The 20997-nt window shown below is 45.6% G+C and overlaps 1 protein-coding gene across 5 annotated transcripts in view; it reads right to left on the bottom strand.

Annotated features, from left to right (window-relative positions):
• Positions 1 to 8819: 8819 nt before the first annotated feature.
• Positions 8820 to 20997, bottom strand: part of Rabgef1 (RAB guanine nucleotide exchange factor 1) — a 39487-nt gene continuing 27309 nt past the window's right edge. For 3 of the 5 annotated variants that reach the window (XM_042688072.1, XM_042688073.1, XM_042688071.1), the window contains exons 4-9: positions 18462 to 18631; positions 16227 to 16308; positions 15158 to 15290; positions 13974 to 14065; positions 11392 to 11648; positions 8820 to 10101 (exon numbers count right to left, since the gene is read on the bottom strand). In XM_042688072.1, the coding sequence (XP_042544006.1) occupies positions 9703 to 10101; positions 11392 to 11648; positions 13974 to 14065; positions 15158 to 15290; positions 16227 to 16308; positions 18462 to 18631 (1133 nt within the window). In that variant the 3' untranslated portion in view covers positions 8820 to 9702. The remainder of the gene's footprint in view (positions 10102 to 11391; positions 11649 to 13973; positions 14066 to 15157; positions 15291 to 16226; positions 16309 to 18461; positions 18632 to 20997) is intronic. The other 2 variants (XM_042688075.1, XM_042688074.1) reach the window with 1 other exon arrangement.

Below are 20997 nucleotides of genomic sequence, written 5' to 3'. Positions count from 1 at the left end.
GGTGTGCGTGTGTCGTTACGCTTGGAGTGCAAGGGTGTGTATGGGGCACGTGTGGCCATTTCTACTGACGTGGACTCAGGAAACAGGATATGTGCGCGCGCATGCGCGCGCCTGTACCACGCACTCGTGGATGGCGACTGCAGTATGCGCGTGCCCGTGGGTGTCTGATTCCCGTGCTGTGTGTTGGCCACGGCTGATACTAGCATAGTTTCGCACTTTGCCTACCAGTGTGAGACCCGGAATTTGACCTCCACCACTGCAAAAAAAAAAAAAAACTAAAACTAAAACTAAAGTATCAAGTGGGTGAAGTGGTGCACACGTACAATCCCAGCTATTCAATAGGAGACTGAGTCTCGATCCAGGTTCGAAGCCAGCCCAAAATACACGAATGGGAGCGGCTCTTATCTCTACTAAAGGGAGAAAAAAGCCAAAACTTGGAGATGTGTTTCTAGTGGTAAGAACTCCAGCCTTGAGCAAAAGGCTTAGTAGGAACACTGGCCCTGAATTCAAGCCCCCAGAACCAGTACCAAAAAAAGAGTTGCAATTCCTACAGTCATTTAGTAAAATAATTTGATATTATCAAAGTACACTTAAAGATAAGCAGATCATCTCGAGAAAATATTACTCTTCCCGGCTGTGAGAGGCTCATGCCTGTAATTCTAGGTACTCAGGAGGCTGAGATCTGAAGATCACGGCTCAAAGCCAGACCAAGCAAAAAAGTTTGTGAGACTCATCTCCAATTAACTACTAAAAAAGGTGGTAATTAAAATGTGGTTCAAGCCGGGCGCCGGTGGCTCACGCCTGTCATCCTAGCTACTCAAGGAGGCTGAGATCTGAGGATCGCAATTCAAAGCCAGCCTGGGCAGGAAAGTCCGTGAAACTCTTATCTCCAATAAACCACTAGAAAATCGGAAGTGGCGCTGTGGTTCCAGCGGTAAAGCTCTTCCCTTGAGCTGAAGAGCCCAGGGACAGCGCCCAAGGCCAGAGTTCAAGCCCCAAAACCGACCCCCCCCCCAAAAAAAATGTGGCTAAAGTGGTAAAGAGCTAGCCTTGAGCAAAGCATCTCAGGGACGGTGTCCAAGTACTTGAACAAGAGCCCAAATACACAAAATATGTATTTTATTTTGCTTTTTTTATTTGCCAGTCCTGGGGCTTGATCTCAATGTTCCAGAGAATGCGGCAGAGGAGCAGCCTCACAGCATGCTCTTTGCATAGAAGATATGTAATATCAAAGACACATCCTATTGACATTTTATTCCCTTATTGAAGATAAAATGTATTGGATGGGTTGTTCTGTTACATTCTTTACTGTGACAACCTGATCTGCAGCAAATCTCCTTTAAGTTGTTTTTCTCAATAATTTTGCAACAGCAATGGGAAGCTAACAGACAAAATTCATAATTCTTAGCTGTCTTCCACTATTTGGACAGATTTATGCATTTAAAAATGATTGCTATGGGCTGGGAAAGTGGCTCAGTGGTAGAGTGCTTGCCGTGCATGCATGAGGCCCTGGGTTCAATTCCTCAGCACCACATAAGCAGAAAAAGCTGGAAATGGCGCTATAGCTCAAGTGGTAGAGTGCTAGCCTTGAGCTGAAGAGCTGAGGGACAGCGCCCAGGCCCAGAGTTCAGGCCCCACAACTGGCAAAAAAAAAAAAAAAATGATTGCTAGTCAGGTGCCAGTGGCTCACGCTATAATCCTAGCTACTCAGAAGGCTGAGATCTGAGGATCATGTTTCAAAGCCAGCCCGGGGGACTGGGAAGGTGGCTCAGTGGTAGAGCACTTGCCTGGCATGCTTGAGGCCCTGGGTTCGATTCCTCAGCACCACATAAGCAGAAAAAAAAAAAGCCGGAAGTGGCGCTTCCGTGAGACTCTTATCTATAATTAACCACTAGAAAAACCGGATGTGGTGCTGTAAGCTCAAATGGTAGAGTGTTCTCCTTGAGCTGAAGAGCACAGGGATAGCCCAGAAGCCCAGAGTACAAGCCCCATAACCGACAAAAAAAAAACAAAAACCTGCTATGGCAGACTGGAGGGAGATAGCTTACTTAGTGGTAGAGCAAGTATTTATTTAGCACATGTGAGACCCTGGGTTCAATACCAGCACAAAACATTTTCAATAATAAGTGATCACCAAGTCTGCTGACATGTTGTCCTGACATCTGCATTCCTGTCAAAAACATCAATAATCTAAACCTAATGGGTGGCTCATACCAGTAATTGCAGCTACTTTCAGTGGTTCAAAGCCAGTCCAGGCAGACAAATCCAAAACTTTTATTTTTGAATTAGCCAGTAAAAAACCATACTAGAGGTATGGCCCAAGTGGTAGAGTGCCAGTCTTGAGCAGAAAAGGCCAAGTGAAGGTGGGAGCCTGCAATCCCAGCTACTCAGGAGGCTGAGATCTGAGGGACACGGTTCAAAGACAGCCCCGGCAGCAAAGTCCATGAGACTCTTACCTCCAATGAACCACCAGAAAACTGGAAGTAGCGCTGTGGCTCAAGTGGTAGAGCACTTGACTTGAACTGAAGAGCTTTGGGACAATGCCCAGGCCCACAGATCAAGCCCCATGACCGACAAAAGGGGGGGGGGGCAAGTGAGAGTACAAGACCCCCAAGTTCAAGCCCCAGTAGTGACATAAAACACACACACACACACACACACACACACATGGGCTAGGAATGTGGCTTAGTGGTAGAGTGCTTGCCTAGCATGCATGAAGCACTGGGTTTGATTCCTCAGTACCACATACACAGAAAGAGCCAGAGGTGGTGCTGTGGCTCAAGTGGTAAAGTATTAGCCTTGAGTACAGAGAGGCTCAGGGACAGTGGCCAGGCCCTGAGTTCAAGCCCCAAGACTGGCAAACACACACACACACACACACACACACACACACACACACAAAATAACTGAACTTAACATGGAAGTGGTCAAATTCAAAGAAAGCTCTGCATATTTTTTAAATGTCATAAAAATAAATGGTATAGGGCTGGGAAAGTGGCTCAGTGGTAAAGCGCTTGCCTTGCATGCATGAGGCCCTGGGTTCAATTCCTCAGCACCACATAAGCAAAAAGAAAAAAGCCGGAAGTGGTGCTGTGGCTCAAGTGGTAGAGCGCTAGCCTTGAGCTGAAGAGCTGAGGGACAACGCCCAGGCCCACAGTTCAGGCCCCACGACCAGACCCCCCTCAAAAAATAAAATAAATAGTATAATCCTAATCTCCAGTAGTAGAGGACCTAAGGTTACACTTAAAGAGTGCTCTCATTGGCTGTGGTAGCACACACCAGTATGTGGATGAAGCAGGAGTATGATGAGTTCCAACCAGCCTGGGCTACACCTTTGCCGGGTGCTGGTGGTTCACACCTGTAATCTTAGCTACTAAGGAGGCTGAGATCTGAGGATCGTGGTTCAAAGCCAGCCTGGGCAGGAAAGGATGTGAGACTCTTATCTCCAATGAACCACCAGAAAATCAAAAGTGACACTATGGCTCAAGTGGTAGAGCACTCTCCTTGAGCTGGAAGAGCTCAGGGACAGCACCCAGACCTAGAGTTTAAGCCCCACAACTTACCCCCCCCCCAAAAAAAAGTGCTGTCCCTCTTCCTCTTCTCCAATAAACAACCTAATATAAAACCCTAAAATCCTATTGTCTACACTTTTATTACTCTCTTCCCAGATTGATGAGATTTTAAGGAGTTAAAGGGTTCTTGCAAGCATTAAATATGTTGTTCTTTGCCTAATGCCAAGTGTGGATGAAGCACTGGTAATAGCTACCTGCTGTCATTCTCACTATACAGGGTTTGTTCCAAATATCAGAGGAATAACACATGCAAACTGCTTGCTCAGCTCAGCACCTGGGACAGAGGGCCGAACCACTGCCAGTTGTAATTTTTGCGTTCAGTAGTTAAATAGGTGCTTAGTGCCTATCACTTCCTAGGTCACCCGAGTTCTGGGCTAGCAACTCTTCCTCTGCCACATCATAAATGATCACCAGGACCTGTGTGTTTGCTTATCTCCCCACTCTCCAATGTGTGTGTTTTTCTGACCTCAAAGTGTATGCAAGTGTAAGTGAGTGTGTATTATTGATACTGGGGTTTGAAACCAGGGCTTCAAGCTTCTGGATTGGCACTCTACCATTGAGCCACACCTCCAGCCTTGTTTTTGCTCATTGTTATTAGGATAGGGTCTAACTTCCTACTCAATCTGCCTACTTTAGGCTTTCTGTCCTCACTGGGACCACCGATACAAACCATAGCATCTGGCTTCCCTCCACTGAAGTGGAATCTCATGGATTTTTCTGCACAGCCTGGCCTGGTCTTCCTAACCTCTGCCTCCCAAGTAGCAAGGATGGCCAGAACCAGCCACCGATACTGGGCTTTCTATTTTTTGAAACAAGGTCTCATTATGTAGCCCAAAACAACTGATTCCTGCCTCAGCCTTGTCAGGACTAGAATTATAGCAGGTACAACCCTGCCCAGCTTTGCTGGTTTAGGATGTAGGATTAACATGGCTTTAAAGGAAAGTACTTTCAGCAAATGACAGCAAAGTCCAGTCCATACTGAGTGGTTCATCTAGACACAAGGATTTCAGAATGATGTTCTACCATTTACCAAGTGACAACACTCTGGCATACTTAAACAGTAGTCACCTCCACTCATAGGTCTGTCTGGAGACATGACCAGAATCCCTGCTCCCTACCCCACCCCAGTAGTGCCAACACACTTTCAGCTTGATCCCCGCCCCCAATAGCAGTGCCTAAGGGTTTCCTTATTTAAGAATGCTTACCGTGCCTGTGGCTGTCATCCCAAATCCAAGAAGCTATATTTCTTTCCACTTCATGGACTGTTTATTAAGGGAGTAAGCAGTGAACCATCTGGAAGGAATGGAGGCCTGTATGGGAAACAATACACAGCCCTGTGGTTTAGAGAGGTCAGGCCTCCAGCCGCCCTGAAGCTTGCGCTGCCTCTACAGGTGGCATTCTGTCTTGGCAACCCAAGGGGGGTTGTCTGGGAAACCCTGACCAGGGCGGTGAGCCCATTAAAACAACAAACTGTTGAGCATGGTGTTTCCCTTTGTTCTAGACTCCTGGTCCATTCTGTCGTTCTTGCTGTAGGACAGTTTTGACATCTAGTCTTAGCTATCCAGTCTAGTTGGATTACTAGATTTGGGTTGTTGTGACACAAAATTTCTTTCCCTCAAGCATTCCTGGGTTTCACCAGATCCTTTTTTTTTGGGGGGGGGAGGTCTGTGGTGGGGCTTGAACTCAGGGCCCAAGAACTGTGCCTGAGCTTTTTTGCTCTAAGTTAGTTACCACTTTGAGCCACAGTACCACTTCTGGTTTTTTGGCGGTCAACTGGAGATAACTCTCATGCCCTTTGCTGCCTGCACTGGCTTCAAACTGTGATCCTTCAGTCTCAGCCTCCTGAGTAGCTAGGACTATAGGCGTGAGCCACAGGCACCCAGCTAACATGCTCTTTTAAAGTTGGTGTCTTTTGCAATGGGAAGGGAGGAATGAGAGGCAAAAAGGGAACCGTTTACACTAAGCAAAAAGTAAGAAATGTAAACATCACCTGATGTGGAAGAAATAACTGTATTGTCAAAGCTCATAGAATTCACAAACTTTATGGACCATAATAAAGACAATTTGCCTTGTGAAGGTTAAAATGTGTTTGTGACTTTAACTATCACTATTACACAATACTCTGAAATATGTGAAATTTATATAATCACCTAATCTCAATTTAAAAAGTAAGAGAAGTGATGGGTTAGGAGCAATGGGTGACAATGTTGTCAGACATCTTGTATTCATATACTGTTTTGTAGAATGGGAACTTCTTTGTACAACTACTTACAATAATAAAAAATGTTTTTTTAAAAAAGATGATGGGGCTGGGAAGGTGGATCAGTGGTAGAGTGCTTGCCTTGCCCTGGGTTTGATTCCTCAGTACCACATAAGCAGAAAAAAAGCCAGAAGTGGCACTGTGGCTCAAGTGGTAAAGCACTAGCCTTTAGCTGAAGAGCTGAAAGACAGCACCCAGGCCCAGAGTTCAGGCTCCACGACTGACCAAAAAAAAAAAAAAAAAGCTGATGTCTTTCCTTATGATATTTACAGATGGGTAAAAGCCCAGAATGGGGAAATATTGGTACATTTTTTTTTTTGGTGGTGGTGGTTGTCGTCATGGGGCTTGGGGCTTGAACTCTGGGCTTGAGTGCTGTTCCTGTGCTCTTGAGCTCAAGGTGAGTGCTCTTTCGCTTGAGCCACAGCGTCACTTCCAGTTTTCTATTGGTTTATTGAAGATAAGAGTCTCACTGCCCAGCTGACTTTGAACCGTGATCCTCAGATCTCAGTCTCCTGAGTAGCTAGGATTACAGGCCACCGACACCTGGCGAATATTGGTGCTCTTTTATCAAGGAAGTCTCCTTGTTGGATAGCTCCCAGGGCTCTATCACAATGAGCTTGGCCCCTACCCATTTTTTCTGTATCTGAAGACTAAGTAGTAGCTTATATAGAATTTCCACAATGTTAATTGTGGTAACAGCAAATTCCCTTGTTCTATTCTCAGTGATTTTTACAGACAATGAAGATGGTTACAGCTTAAAAAGGGGAACCTCTAGGGGCTGGGAAGGTGGCTCAGTGGTAGAGCGCTCACCTTGTATGCCTGAGGCCCTGGGTTCGATTCCTCAGCACCACATAAACAAAAAGAAAAAAAAAAGCCGGAAGTGGCGCTGTGGCTCAAGTGGTAGAGTGGAAGCCTTGAGCTGAAGAGCTGAGGGACAGCGCCCAGGCCCAGAGTTCAGGTCCCACGACCAGACCAAAAAAAACAAAAAGGGGGGGGGGGGCCTCTAAAGCTGGCCCAAAGTGCCATACCTGTAATCCCAGCCTTTGGGAGGCAGTTCTACACTAGACTAGGTTATGCAGTGACATTCTGTCTCAAATGAAATAAAAACAAAAACTCGGGCTGGGAAGGTGGCTCAGTGGTAGAGCGCTTGCCTTGCATGCATGAGGCCCTGGGTTCGATTCCTCAGTACCACATAAGCAAAAAGAAAAAAGCCAGAAGTGGCGCTGTGGCTCAAGTGGTAGAGCGCTAGTCTTGAGCTGAAGAGCTGAGGGACAGTGCCCAGGCCCAGAGTTCAAGCCCTATGACCGGACCCCAAAAAAAAAAAATGTGACATGAAAATATTAACAATCATATATATTCTAATAAAGAGCTCTACGCCAATCTGTAAGAAGGAGGGCTCACAAAGCTTTATTGATACGCACTTATTTCTGAAAGGTTTACCCAAGTCACATTTTGTGCATGAAATAGCACATTTTCTTGAGAAAAACAAATGTGATCATCATCTGGATGCTCATGTACAGCAAGCCCCCTACACAAGACAAGAGCCATTATCTCAAGAACTTGACCAAGACATCCACAAAACCTCCATTCAACAACCTGGAGATCCACACAAAACGCTCTTGTAGGCTGATACGCATATCCGAGTTAACATAATGGACAACAAAAAGAACTATGTTTTCTAGAGAATTAAGCCTGTAGAAGAATGAATTAGCACCTAGGAAGTACAGGGAAAATGAGAGGAGGAAAGTTGCTGAGCTTATCTAAGAGGATTCCCACTGACATCTCAGGGTAGCTTCCCCCAGAGTGTGGGGATAGGTGGACTCCACCACTTCATGTCAAAGTGCTGGGTGACGGCAGGTGTGGCAAACTGACAGATTTGGTAATATACATTAACTAAAGGACAAAACTTTATATACTTGCCCTGGTTTCTGAGTTTATGGTTTACTCTTGGGTAGGCATTGGGAAACCAATAGACCCTTGCTTAGCTGCTTGCAACCCACACTGTTCAAAATGGTGCATCAGAGAAATTTCACAGGGACACTACTGACAAGCTGTAGAGGTCAGACTGGAACCAGGGTATGAAAAGTTCCACTGGCAACAGGGAAGTCCTAGCTACTCAGAAATTAGGACTGAGGCTTGAGATCAGTATAGGCGAAAAGTTACTGTGCTCCTTATCTAAATAGACAAGCTGGGCATAGTGGCTCATGTCTGTAATTCCAGCTTATAGGAGACATATGTAGGAGACTGGCAGTCCAGACAAGCTCCCAGAAACTAGCATGAGACTCAAAGAGTATCTAAAGCAAAAAGGGCTGGAGTATGGCTCCAATGGTAAATGCCTGCCTAGCACGCACAAGTATGAGTTCAAGCCCCAGTAATGCAAAGAGAAAAAGTTTCCACACTGCAGGTAGCATCCAGACTGCAATACTTAGCATTAGAGTCTGCATTTAATGCAGTGGTCTTTGGTTAGCTGGCATTAACCACTTGGAGGAAAACTAACTTGTTTACAAGGTGGTTCTTAACTGAGGCAGGACTGCTCCAGGGGGTGTTTACAACCATGGGGGGGAGGTAAACAACCCATAATGCACAGTACATTCCCCCCACAACACAAATCCTCAGGCCACAATGGCATTAGGTACTGAGGCTGGACAATTCTGAGAGAGGGGTACACACCTGTCACTTGACTGGCTGGCTATGAAGTCACAAGAATAGTACAGAGACTGCAAGGCACCCTACACCCCACGCTCCCTGGCCACGGGTCTGCCCTTACATCAAACAACTCCACAAGGAATGAGCCAGGGCGAGGAAGGTAGCTCAGTGGTAGAGTGCTTGCCTTGCATGCATGAGGCCCTGGGTTCAATTCCTCAGCACCACATAAGCAGAAAAAGCTGGAAGTGGCGCTGTGGCTCAAGTGGTAGAGCGCTAACCTTGAGCTGAAGAGCTGAGGGATGGCACCCAGGCTCAGAGTTCAGGCCCCACGACCAGCAAAAAGAAAAAATGAGCCAGGCTGGATGCCACATGCCTGCTGCAACCCCAGAACTTGGGAGGCTGAGGCAGGAGGACCACAAGTCCAAGGTCAGACAGGGCTACATAGCAAGACTCTGCTTTGAAAACCCAAAATTACCAAAAGAGAATAGTGAATGAAGAGGGGAAAAGATGTCAGAAGCATGATTCAAATCCTCCCTTGGCTGAGATGAACAGTAACTCCATGTGACCTAAAATTATTATTCTGAATTTTTAACCTCTGACTACACACTATCTCAAAGTTAAGATTAAAGACAAAGTCCATATTTTAGGAGGGAATATGTCTAAATACTTTTTGATTCATTTCCATGGACCAATGACATGAATTAATGCTGAAGGCAAATACTTAGTATACATCAAACTGAACAAATAATTAACACAGAGAACGTATGCATGACACCAATGAGTAATTTTCTTTTTTTAAGCATATTTATAATTTTACATATTTACTTATTAATATATCTTCTGTCTTTACAATTAGAAAATTATTTCAAACTGTGGGAGGGTGGTAACATCAAGTGCCTTTCACATATCCTCAGTAGAGCAATGATTTCTCCTTGCCTTTAACAGCAGTGTTCCACCCAGAGCCAAAGCCCAGTCAAGGCTATCACAGCAGCACATTGACAAAACCCTCATAGAAGCCTAAAAAGGAGTGCATTTCAGTGACTCAAATAAATAGCGATTTATTATTTACTATACCTCCCCTGCAGAAAGAAAAACAAATGATCCCCACAACTGTACCTTGAAAATGCCCTGACACCTAAGTGAGAAAGCTCTATTCTGGATCCACCTGGTAACCTGTGCAGAGACCCCAACACTCAGGTCCAGAAGTACCATCCACGAAGCCCCTCACCCTGCATACACTTGAGGTTGCAAGGGTGGAGGTAGTTTGTCATTCTCCACGTTTTCAGAGTCAATGGCTGCTAAGGGCTGACTCGGAGGCTTAATTTCAAGTGGGTATTTCTCCACAATGTCTTGTACCTCTTTTGCAATCCCATCCGTCCAATCTATTAAGTCTTTTTCCAGCTTCTTGGCCTCACTCATGAGCCTTTCCTGACGCTCATTCAACTGAGACAGGAGGTCCAAGTTCTTGTACATCTGCTCCACACCCCAGCAAGAGTCAGAAGACCAGCTCTCGGCCTCCTGTTTCCGGGGTGAACTCTGGCCACACATGTATCGGTCAAAGTCCTCCTGACTTAGATTCAGTGACCGGGCGTCTAACTTCTCAATGAAAGCCACAGCACAACACTGCCAAAAGAAGAGAAAGAGATTGCAGTCAAATCAGAAAAGGTTACACATAAACACTTCAACGTCACAAACCACCAAATCTGCTACAGCACAGCACTGCCAAGAGAAGAAAAGGAATTATGGTCAAATTAGAAAAAGTTGCACATAAACACTTCAACGTCACCCAACTGCCAAGTCAACCCAGGGTTGGTGCTTCATGCTTATAATTCTAGCTACTCAGGAGGCTGAGATCTGAGGCTCATGGTTTGAAGCCAGCTCCAGCAGAAAAATCTGTGAGATTCTTTTTTTTTTTGGGGTCCAGTCGTGGGGCCTGAACTCTGGGCCTGGGCACTGTCCCTCAGCTCAAGGCTAGCGCTCTACCACTTGAGCCACAGCACCACTTCTGGCTTTTTTTCTTTTTGCTTATATGGTGCTGAGGAATCGAACTCAGCGCCTCAGGCATGCAAGGCAAGCGCTCTACCACTGAGCCACCTTCCCAGCCCCATCTGTGAGATTCTTATCTCCTTCCAATTAGCTATCAAAAAGTCAGAAGAGCTGGGTCTCAAGGGTTAGAGAACAATAAAGCTTAAAGACAGTACCCAGGCTCAGAGTTCAAGCCCCAGGATTGGAAAAAAGCAAAACAGCAAGTCATGGCCAGGTTTGTTTATATTTTGAGGAGCTCCAGGGCCATACATGAGGTATACCTCGCTAGACCCCATAAAGTGACTCCCTTCAGCACTCTGATGGGCACAGAACCCTGGTGCAACCCAGCACAAGTAACAGGGGCTGTATGTAGGTGGAAGTGACGTGCAGCCCATGAGCACAGAGTGCTAGGAAGCGCCCTGTTAAATGGATGTCCACGTACACTTCCCTTTGCTGACTCAGCTTTTCTACAAGGGCAGGCAGGTGTGCACAGAAAACATGTGACAGGAACACTGGTGAAGTGGTGAAGTTTTGAATGAAACTCCTTCCTTCAAGGATGGTGTCACAGACCTGTGACCAGGCGAGACAGTGCAGAGAGAACACCAAAGAACAATTCACGGGGAAGGTGACACAGAGGAAGTGGAACTTTGAACACTGTAGACAACAGGCCACAGCAAAGTAAGAGCGCAGGGCTCAATAAAAGCAGAGTGAACTATGTCTTTAAGGCCCATCAAAGCTCAAGGTGAGGCATCTGCAGTGAGGAAGCCCACAGTGGGGTGACACGGCCCCTGTACTGGAGGAAGGGTGTCGGCCTAGCCTGGCCACAGCTGCCCCAGCCTGGAGCTCTCACTTGTCACAGGCCTGTCCCAATCCTCGGCCCATGCTCACCAGGTTGGTGAAATAGTAGCCGTCCTCGCCAGTCATCAGGCGGCTGGGGTTGCAGAATCTCGTGATGTACTGGATGTTGGACTGCAGGCGCGGCGGGTTACCCTTCAGTACGATGTAGATGAGGGTGGGCAGGAAGTCATCGGCCGATGCCGGCTCATTCTTAGTGATCTTGATGGCGTTGAATATGTGCTTGCTACACCTGGTGATACAGGCCAGCTTATCTCGAGGTACCCGCTTCGAGTCCATTTCAATGATATCTACAGAATGCAAGAGCCAGTGCTAGCCATGAGAGAAGTCATACATGCAGCAACAGAATAATTTACTTTTTTCCTTTCTTTTCCTTTCCTTTCCTTTCCTGTGTGTGTGTGTGTGTGTGTGTGTGTGTGTGTGTGGTGTGTGTGCTAGTACTGGGGCTTGAACTCAAGAATTTACATTTGCTACCACTTGAGATAGAGTCTCAAAGATTTGTATGCCCAGGCAGGCTTTGAATTGTGATCTCAGCTAGGATTATAGGTGTGAACCACCAGTATTCCTATTTAAAAAATTTTTTTTTCAGTACGTGTGTTTGAACAGAGAGACTCACACTTGCTAGGCAGGTGTTCTACAACAAGCCACATTCCCAACCCTTTTTGCTTTAGTTGTTTTTCTAGGATATTGCTTTTTGCCCAGGACCAACTTCCAATGCCTCCCACACAGCTGAGACTACAGGTGGTCTCCACCACATCCTTCATAATTGGTTAAGATAAGGTCTTGCTAAGATTTTGCCAGGGATGGCCTTGAACTGTGTGATCCTCCTGTGTAGCTGGGATTACAAGTGTGAGCCATCATGCCTAGCAGAATAATTATGAGGGCAGTTTATGGAGGAAACTTCATTAGCCCACTGTCCAGCACTTAATATATGAACTTAAGACACCAAACCAAAGGACAAGTTTACATAGGACGTTTTGTCCCCAGTACTGTAAAAAACAAAACCCAAAACCTCATGTAAGCCTGAGTCAGGAGCCACCCAGGATACTGTACAGAGTATACTTAATGGACCCTATTATCTACTTTGAAGCTAAGGGGAGTGAGTTCCAGAGAGGTTAAATGATTTGTCAGCTTACACAGACACCAATAGGCAAGGTGGAGATCTGAAACAAGCCTGACCTAAAACTCATCTTCTAACCACAGAGGAAAACCATCTAAGCTCCAGGAGAAAGAAGCTGCTTTCCAAGTCACTGTCCTCCCTCCTTCCCCCACCTCTCTCTCTCTCTCTCTCTCTCTCTCTCTCTCCAGTTGTGGGGCTTGAACTCAGGGCATGGGTGCTGTCCATTGAGACTCTTTGTGCTCAAGACAAGCACTCTAATCACTTGAGCCAGTTTTTGAGTGGTTAACTGGAGATAAGAATCTCACAGGGACTTATCTGCCCAGGATGGTTTCAAACCATGAACCTCAGATCTTAGCCTCCTGAGTAGCTAGGATTCCAGGCATGTGCCACTGGGCACCAGACTTCCTAGTCTTTTTTATTTTTTGTCAGTTGTGGGCTTGAACTCTGGGCCTGGGGCATATCCCTCAGCTTTTCAGCTCAAGGCTAGCACTCTACCACTTTGAGCCACAGTGCCACTTCCAGTTTTCTGGTGGTTTATTGGAGATAAAGAGTTTCACAGAGTTCACTGGCTTTGAACTGCGATCCTCAGATCTCAGCCTCTTGAGTAGCTAGGAATATGGACATAAGCCGCCAGCACCTGGCCGACTCCCAAGTCTTTTTACTGCTTCTTTACTCTAGCTTTAATTTCAGCTTAAGAGGTAGAGCACATGGGGGGAAGTACAGCTGTGGCTCAAAGTGGCAGAGCACTAGCTTTGAGCAAAAGAGCTCAGGGACAGGGGCTGGGAAGGTGGATTAGTGGTAGAGTGCTTGCCTAGCATGCATGAAGCCCTAGGTTCAATTACTCAGTACCACATAGAAAAAGCTGGAAGTAGCACTGTGGCTCAAGTGGTAGACTACTAGCCTTGAGCAAAAGAAGCTCAAGAACAGCGCCCAGGCCCCCAGTTCAAGCCCACAACCAACAAAGAGATATTAAAAAAAAAAAAAAAAAAGATATAAATACTGAAGAGGGAAAGGGGAGACATACTTTCTTGCAGAGGCTGGCTTTGAACCATGATTCTCAGATCTCAACCTCCTGAGTAGCTAGGATTACAGGCATGAACTACCAGCATCAGTCACTCTAATGTATCTTTAGTAGCTGTTTTGTTTTTGTTGTTGTTTGGGGTTTTTTTGGTGCCCAGTACTAGGGCTTAAACTCCAAGCCTGGGCAATGTCCCTTGAGCTTTTTCACTCTACACTGGTATACTACCACTTAAGCCACAACTCCACACCCAGCTTTTGCTGGTTAATTGGAGATAAGATTCTCCTGGACTTTACTGCCTCAGCTGGCTTTGAACCATGATTCTCAGATCTTAGCCTCCAGAGTAAGCCCACAGATGCCTGGCTTATTTTAGAAATAGTTTAATGCCTTTTTGCTCACTAATGAAGTAAAGACTAGTATCATAACAAAATAGTAAAGAGGAAACATCCCAACACAAAGGGTCTCAATTTGACTGACCTGTAATTGCCTTCACCACCATATCAGACACTTCTGGAATTTCTTCATTAACAGGGACACAGAGCATCTGAGGGGTAACCCAGTGCAGGGCCCTACAGAGAGACAGCAACAGTCAAGAAGGTGCTACGGTCTAGAATCCCGTGGTTTCCTTCAGTTAGGGAGCATGAGGCGTCACTGATGAGTTCTGGAGTCCCAGGCTCCCGCGCTTCACCCTAGCACACAGGAGCTGGGCCCCTGGACGAGGCTGCTCTGCACTCACCCTGGCAGGAAAAGGCAGTGCCTGCCCCTGGTGGAAGGGGATTTATCAAGGCAGAGGAACCCTCCATATGTTCCCTGGCCTCACAGTCCGGCATGTTAATGTTCTTTTACTGTCTACTCTTAAACCAGGGCCCAGTGTAGCCCACGCAAGTGACCAATGAACCAATCTTTCCTCTGCCTCAAGTATGGCACCTTCCTGATCACACCTCTCTTCCATCCAGCTTTGCTGCTGACCTAACCTTCACGTCAAAGCTCTTAACCCATCCCTCATTGCAATACCTGTAGTTACTACTGGCCCCGAGCGTGGGCTCAGCCCCAACATTTTGCTTCTGGTGTGCCATCTCCAAGCACAGAACTACTGAGTGCCCGCCCTGTGTGGGCCTCACTTGGGATTCCCATGCAATAGGCACAATGTGTAGGAAAGGAAACTATAGCTGAACTGTGTGGGTCATAGTGGGATGCTAGGGACAACGGGGAAGTTTTGAGGAGACAGTACGGGCAGATCTGACAGGAGTGAGCCAGAAGTAGTGAGGATGTCCTCTCCCTCAGCACAATTGTCATGCTTAGCCTAGGAACTGTGGAGCCCTAGCTAGCTTGCTCTGCTGGTGGGGATGAGGAGGCGACACCTACTGCCCGCACACAGATGCGCACGCACGGATGCTTCCTGCCTGACAATACAGCCCAAGAAAATAGGGAACATGTCCTTCTGGTCCTTGAAAAGTTTGGATCTCAAACACCAACAAGCTGCCTGGAGTGGGCAAACAAGCAAGGCCAGAGCAAGCCTTTCTTCTGGACACCAGAGCTCATGTGCTAAGCTGGCAGGTAGTTAGCAGGCCTTGTCATTTAAAGTTGAGATTCAAGGGCCTTATTTTCCTACAGTGTATCCCCCATTAGTGGGAAGAACAGAGATAAAGCAGAACAAGGACCTAATCCTCTTTTGAATGGCAAGGTCTTTCTTCTCGTCATCAGTGGTCTCTGGGCAGAACACATGTTTGTATAGGCGTGTCATGATGTACTTCTCAATCTGGTCCATTATCTTCTCAACTCTTTCTGGAGGCACTGAAATACACGAATGGACACAAAACCTCAATGACTTTAAAGAGGATGTTTCCATAGTACTTTGTGAATATTCATCACTAGAATTAAACACACCCAGTCAAGAAATGTTTAAAAATACCGTTTTAAAAAAACAAAACAAAACAGGGTACCGGTAGCTCATGCCTGTAATCCCAGCTACTCAGGAAGCTGAGAACTGAGGACTGTGGTTCAAAGCCAGCCTGGGAAGGAACATCCGTGAGACTTTGATCTCCAATTAACCACCAGAAAACCAGAAATGGCACTGTGGTTCAAGTGGTAGAGCCCTCAGGTTGAGCTGAAGAGCTCAGGGACAGTGCCTAGGCCCAAGCTCCACAACCGACAAAACAAAAAAACAAAAAACAAAGCAACAAAAAGAAAACCTGCCTCCACTGTAAGCCTGCCTTTTATAGAATCCCACTTGTATCTTACTCTGCCCTGTGGTGACCTACAGGTGAGTGTCCTGCCACTCCGGGGTCCCAAAACTGATGAGGTTGGCAGATGCCCTCTTCTGTCTCTGAGGCAAGCACACAAAGGCCAACTACTCAGATGCACATGTGCTAGGAGCATGCAGAAGACACCAATGGAAGCACACCTCTAGAGGAGCACTCCATCGGAATTCTCACTGTTCTCCTTCCACATTCCCTTAGGGTTCCATGATCATAAAGATGACCCAAGACGGGGACCCATTCAGCCAAGCTTCTCAATAGATGTAAAGGTTTTAATCTGTTTCATCTTGACCCCTTACCAATTCTCAACAACCATCTTACTGCTCTGGTTGTCATGGGAACTTAAGTGGTATCATTCCAGACACTGTATGAGGCCAGCTATGGGGATGTCAGTGGACTGGCTCTTGGATGGCCTGAGATAAAGAGGAGCTGCACAACTACATGAAGCCCTAGGGCTGGATGGCAGGGTTACCTTTTCCACGAGTCTGCATCCGTTCAGCCACAGTCTGGTAAAAGTCCTGCGTACACTCTGACTGCTCCTCAATGCTCAATTCCTGAAACCATAGAACAGAGGCTACTTGGTAGCTGAAGAAAATTCATGACCACAGTTCTCAATTTAAGGAGTATGCAAGTGTGCACACACACACACCTCTGATCCTGAGGCTTCAACACACACACACACACACACACACACCTCTGATCCTGAGGCACACACACACACACACACACACACACACACACACACACACACACACACACACACACACACACACACACACACACACACACACACACACACACACACACACACACACACACACACCCTCTCTGATCCTGAGGCTTCACCTCAGTTCCTGAGCACTGACCTTGAGCTTTCTTGCTCAAGGCCAGCCCTCTACCACTTGAGCCATAGCGCCATTGTGTCTTTTTGGTGGTTAATTAGAGGTAAAAGTATCAGCGACTTCCCTGTCTAGACTTCAAACTGTGATCCTTAAGATTTCTGCTTCATTAGAGCTAGGCTTACAGGTGTGAACCACTGGTATCTGGCTTAAAAATACTTCGCAATACTTATAAATTATGGCACGTAAGCCTACCTTACTTTCAGATTTATAACCCATGGTTTTGATCAAGTCAAAATTTAAAATAAAGCCAGGCACCGGTGGCTCACGCCTGTAATCCTAGCTACGCAGGAGGCTGAGATCTGAGGAGGATCGTGTTTCAAAGACAGCCGGGGAAGAAAGTCTATGAGACTCTTATCTCCAATAAACTACTAGAAAACCTGAAGTTGGCGCTGTGGCTCAAGTGGTAGAGTGCTGGCCTTGAGCTGAAGAGCACAGGGACAGCTCCCAAGCCCAGAGTTCAAGACCCGCAACCGACCAAAAAAATAAAAATAAAATAATTGCAATCTGTATACTACACAGTGGAGAAGCACTGTCAGACCTGTGTTATCATCAATTGTATTTAAATCATGTGGCCTGCTGAGTACTTCCCTGTACTTTATTTGAGGGGAGTGGGGGGAGCCTCCTAAAAGCACGGTAAAATCAAGGTGCTTAGGTGATAAAGCAAAAATCTGCAATGTGTTGAAAGGTGCACGTCTTGAGTGGAAGCTGGGCATTGTTACGGGGAAAATGACTCAAGTATCTATAGTGCCACCCTGAACTCCACATCCTAAGAATATTTATGCTGAACTGGGAGCCAATGGCTCACGCCTGTAATCCTAGCTACTCAGGAGGCTGAGACCTAAGAATTGAGATTCAAAGCCAGCCCAGGCAGGAAAGTCCATGAGACACTTATCTCTAATTAACCACCAGAAAACCAGAAGTGGCACTGTGGCTCAAGTGGTAAAGCACACACCTTGAGCTGAAGAGTTGAGGGACAGTGCCCAGGCCCAGAGTTCAAGCCCCACGACCAACAAAAAGAAAGATTCTGGGTTAGATGCCAGCATGGAAGCCACTGTTTCAGTGGAAAAACCCAGCTATAGTAACTCGGATAGACCACTGTCTAAGCTAGTTCTCAATTTCCTCATGTATAAATAAAGGGACTGAAACTGTATAGCTGTTAAGGTCTCTTTTTGTTGTTGTTGTTAGTCGTGGGGCCTGAATTCTGGGCCTAGACGCTGTCCCTCAGCTCTTCAGCTCAAGGCTAGCACTCTACCGCTTGAGCCACAGCTCCACTTCCAGCCTTTTCTGCCTATGTGGTGTTGAGGAATCGAACCCAGGGCCTCAGGCATGCAAGGCAAGCGCTCTACCACTGAACTACCTTCCCAGCCCCTAAGGTCTCTTAACATCTAAATTCAATCTATCTTTAACTGAAAAGGAAACAGAAAACTCAATATCCAAATCCAAAATAAACACCATTAAAAATAAAAATAAACTAAAACTATTATTACTGGTCTAACAGGGAATTCAGGCTATAGTGGCAGCTCGTGTACTCACAAGGTAACATGCCAGGAGGTCCTGTTTCTAAAGCACATAGGTCCAGCTGCTTTTTCAAAGTCAGAATTTCCACACACCACTGAGCTCAAGCGGAAAAGAACTAGCCTAGGAGTCAAGTTGTAACTTGGCTCAGCACTTTTCCTAGGTAAACAGCATAGCAGCTCTGGGTCTTGATCTTCTCAGGTACAAACTGACACGGTTCTATGATGGATCTCTGCGACCCCCCTCTCAAACCTGAGCCCCATGTCCCTAAGAGACTGCTGTCAACCTACCCTTTTACAATACATTCCTTCCAAAAACAGCTTGGTCTGTTTGTAGATTTCTTGTCCTGTCTTGTGGAAGGTCTTCAGAAATTCTATGAACTCCTTAGAGACTCTATCAGTTTCAATGCTGGTTTGCCGATTTATGGAAGGACTGGGAGCTTTCGCTTCCTGGATTTCTGCTGGAAAAAATTAAAGTAACTTTTATTATACAGAAGATCTATGCATGGAATCACTTTAAACCTCTTAAGATAGTTTCTATTTTATTTAGTCAAAGTTAAACTCATTTTATGCTTAAATGTTTCCTCAAGTTTTCTAAAGTAAGCAATATGTGTTTTACAAATAGAAATACAAAAACATCATCTAAAAGATCATACTCAAATAAATTTTGCCCTGTTAATATCTTCTTAATGAAAATATCTCATGCTCTTCATACTAAGTCATTAATACGGAAGTGACACCACTGTCTTGAATAGCATTCTCAAAGATTGTCTGAGTTTATAAAACTGGTCAACAATAACAATTAGAATCACAAGGTTTCAGGCAATTCATAAAATAGGCAACTTTTCCAAACCCCATTTTAGATGCCAAAATGGCAACAGCAAAGTGTTACTTGAGAAACTATTATTAACCAACATTCAGTCTGTAAGTCAACTGCTCACAGTGAAAAAATGTACCCAAGTCACATAAGGAACAGATGGGCAAACAATACACTTATCTAACCACTGGGAACAGAACTGTTTCCACTATGAAAGGAAAGTGAGACCTTTCTGAACAGAGATGAGAGTGTAATTAGAAAACAGTTAAGTACTTTGAGGAGGTATAAACTATCACTGGGTCTCTGAACTATGTTTTCTAATTCAATGCCATGAGCAATTGAAGCACTCCACAATTGCTTTTTATTCACAAAAAGGAAAGATAACTAACAAGAAAATATCTCTCCCCCCCCTTTTTTTTGTTTTGTTTTTTGTTGGTCATGGGACTTGAACTCTGGGCTTGGGCACTGTCCCTGCACTCTTCAGCTCAAGGTGAGCGCTCTACCGCTTGAGCTACAGAACCACTTTCAGTTTTCTACTAGTTTATTGGAGATAAGAGTCTCACAGACTGGGCTGGGAAGGTGGCTCAGTGGTAGAGCACTTGCCTTGCATGCCTGAAGCCCTGAGTTCGATTCCTCAGCACCACATAAGCAAAAAAAAAAGAAAGAAAAAAAAGCCGGAAATGGTGCTGTGGCTCAAGTGGTAGAACGCTAGCCTTGAGCTGAAGCTGAGGGATAGTGCTCAGGCCCAGAGTTCAGGCCCCACGACCAGACCAAAAAAAAAAAAAAGAGTCTCATGGACTTTCCTGCCCAGGCTGGCTTTGAACTGTGATCTTCAGATCTCAGCCTCCTGAGTAGCTAGGATTACAGGCATGAGCCACTAGTGCCCAGCTCTCCTGTATTTTAGACAGTCTTTTTTAGATAGTCTTGCTGCCCAGGCTGACTTTGAATTCACAGTCCTCCTGCCTCAGACTCCTGAGTGCCATAGGATTACCCTAGTAAGCAAAAGAAGCTTTGAAAGACTAAATTCAGCCTATTACATGCATTCCCAGAATAATTTATCATCTTGTTTTTTGAACTTTAGAACTGAACTCCTGCTTTTATACCAGAAACACATGAGTGATAAGGTTGCAATAAAGTTTTAAGAGAATAAAAGCAATATTCTTTTTAGGTGAGATAACACAAGCCTCCTGTGGGTAGGGGAGAGAAAGCAGGAGTGTTAGGAATCTGGGGCTGCCTATTGAGAGCTTGTATCAAAATAAAAAGTTAGACACCAAACTGGGGGGGAAAAAGTTTGCAAGCAATGTCACAAAGCGCTACTTCCCTGAGGACAAAATCCAATAGTTTAGTACGAAAACAGGTGAAGACAAGACAGTGCACAGAAAGGGAACACAGGGGGAACTTAATTTGTAAATGGTATCGTATCACAGGGTAGCTTTAATCTGCACATATGAATGACAATGTATCTTTCCTGTTAAGATCCCCTGAAAAATCTCATCTCATCCTGAAACGACAGGAAGAAGCACTGTCACTCCCTGCAGCGGATGTAAAATGAGGTCACTGCCAAAGAGGGCAGTTTGCTGAAATTGAGTGCTTCTTCTGCTCCTCAGCAATGCTCTGGGGACATAACTACACGTGCACAACACAAACACGTTCACATTACAGCTGCTCATTTTGGCGGTGCCTCTGAGAGTAAAATACCAAAACTACTGGGCACCACTCAGAGACAAAATAAACCATAATTTAACCCATAAAATGGAACATTACATCACTTTACAATAAAAAGTTGATGTGTATACTAATATGGAAAGAACTGCCAAATGCACTCAAAAAAGCAGAGTATGTGTTTTGCAGAATGGTATCTTTTATATAATTAGTAGAAACTGGGATAAGACCATATTTTTGTGGAAGTAGTGCTGTGGCTCAAGTGGTAGAGCGCTTGCTTTGAGCTGAACCGCTCAGGGACAGTGCCCAGGCTCAGAGTTCAAGTCCCACAACTGAGCAACAACAACA

Source organism: Dipodomys spectabilis, unplaced genomic scaffold (assembly GCF_019054845.1).
Source record: "Dipodomys spectabilis isolate Male_0828 unplaced genomic scaffold, ASM1905484v1 ptg000112l, whole genome shotgun sequence".
NCBI classification, from domain to species: Eukaryota; Metazoa; Chordata; class Mammalia; order Rodentia; family Heteromyidae; genus Dipodomys; species Dipodomys spectabilis.
The sequence above is the reverse complement of the archived record's forward strand: the minus strand, read 5'-3'. Positions and strand labels throughout refer to the sequence as shown.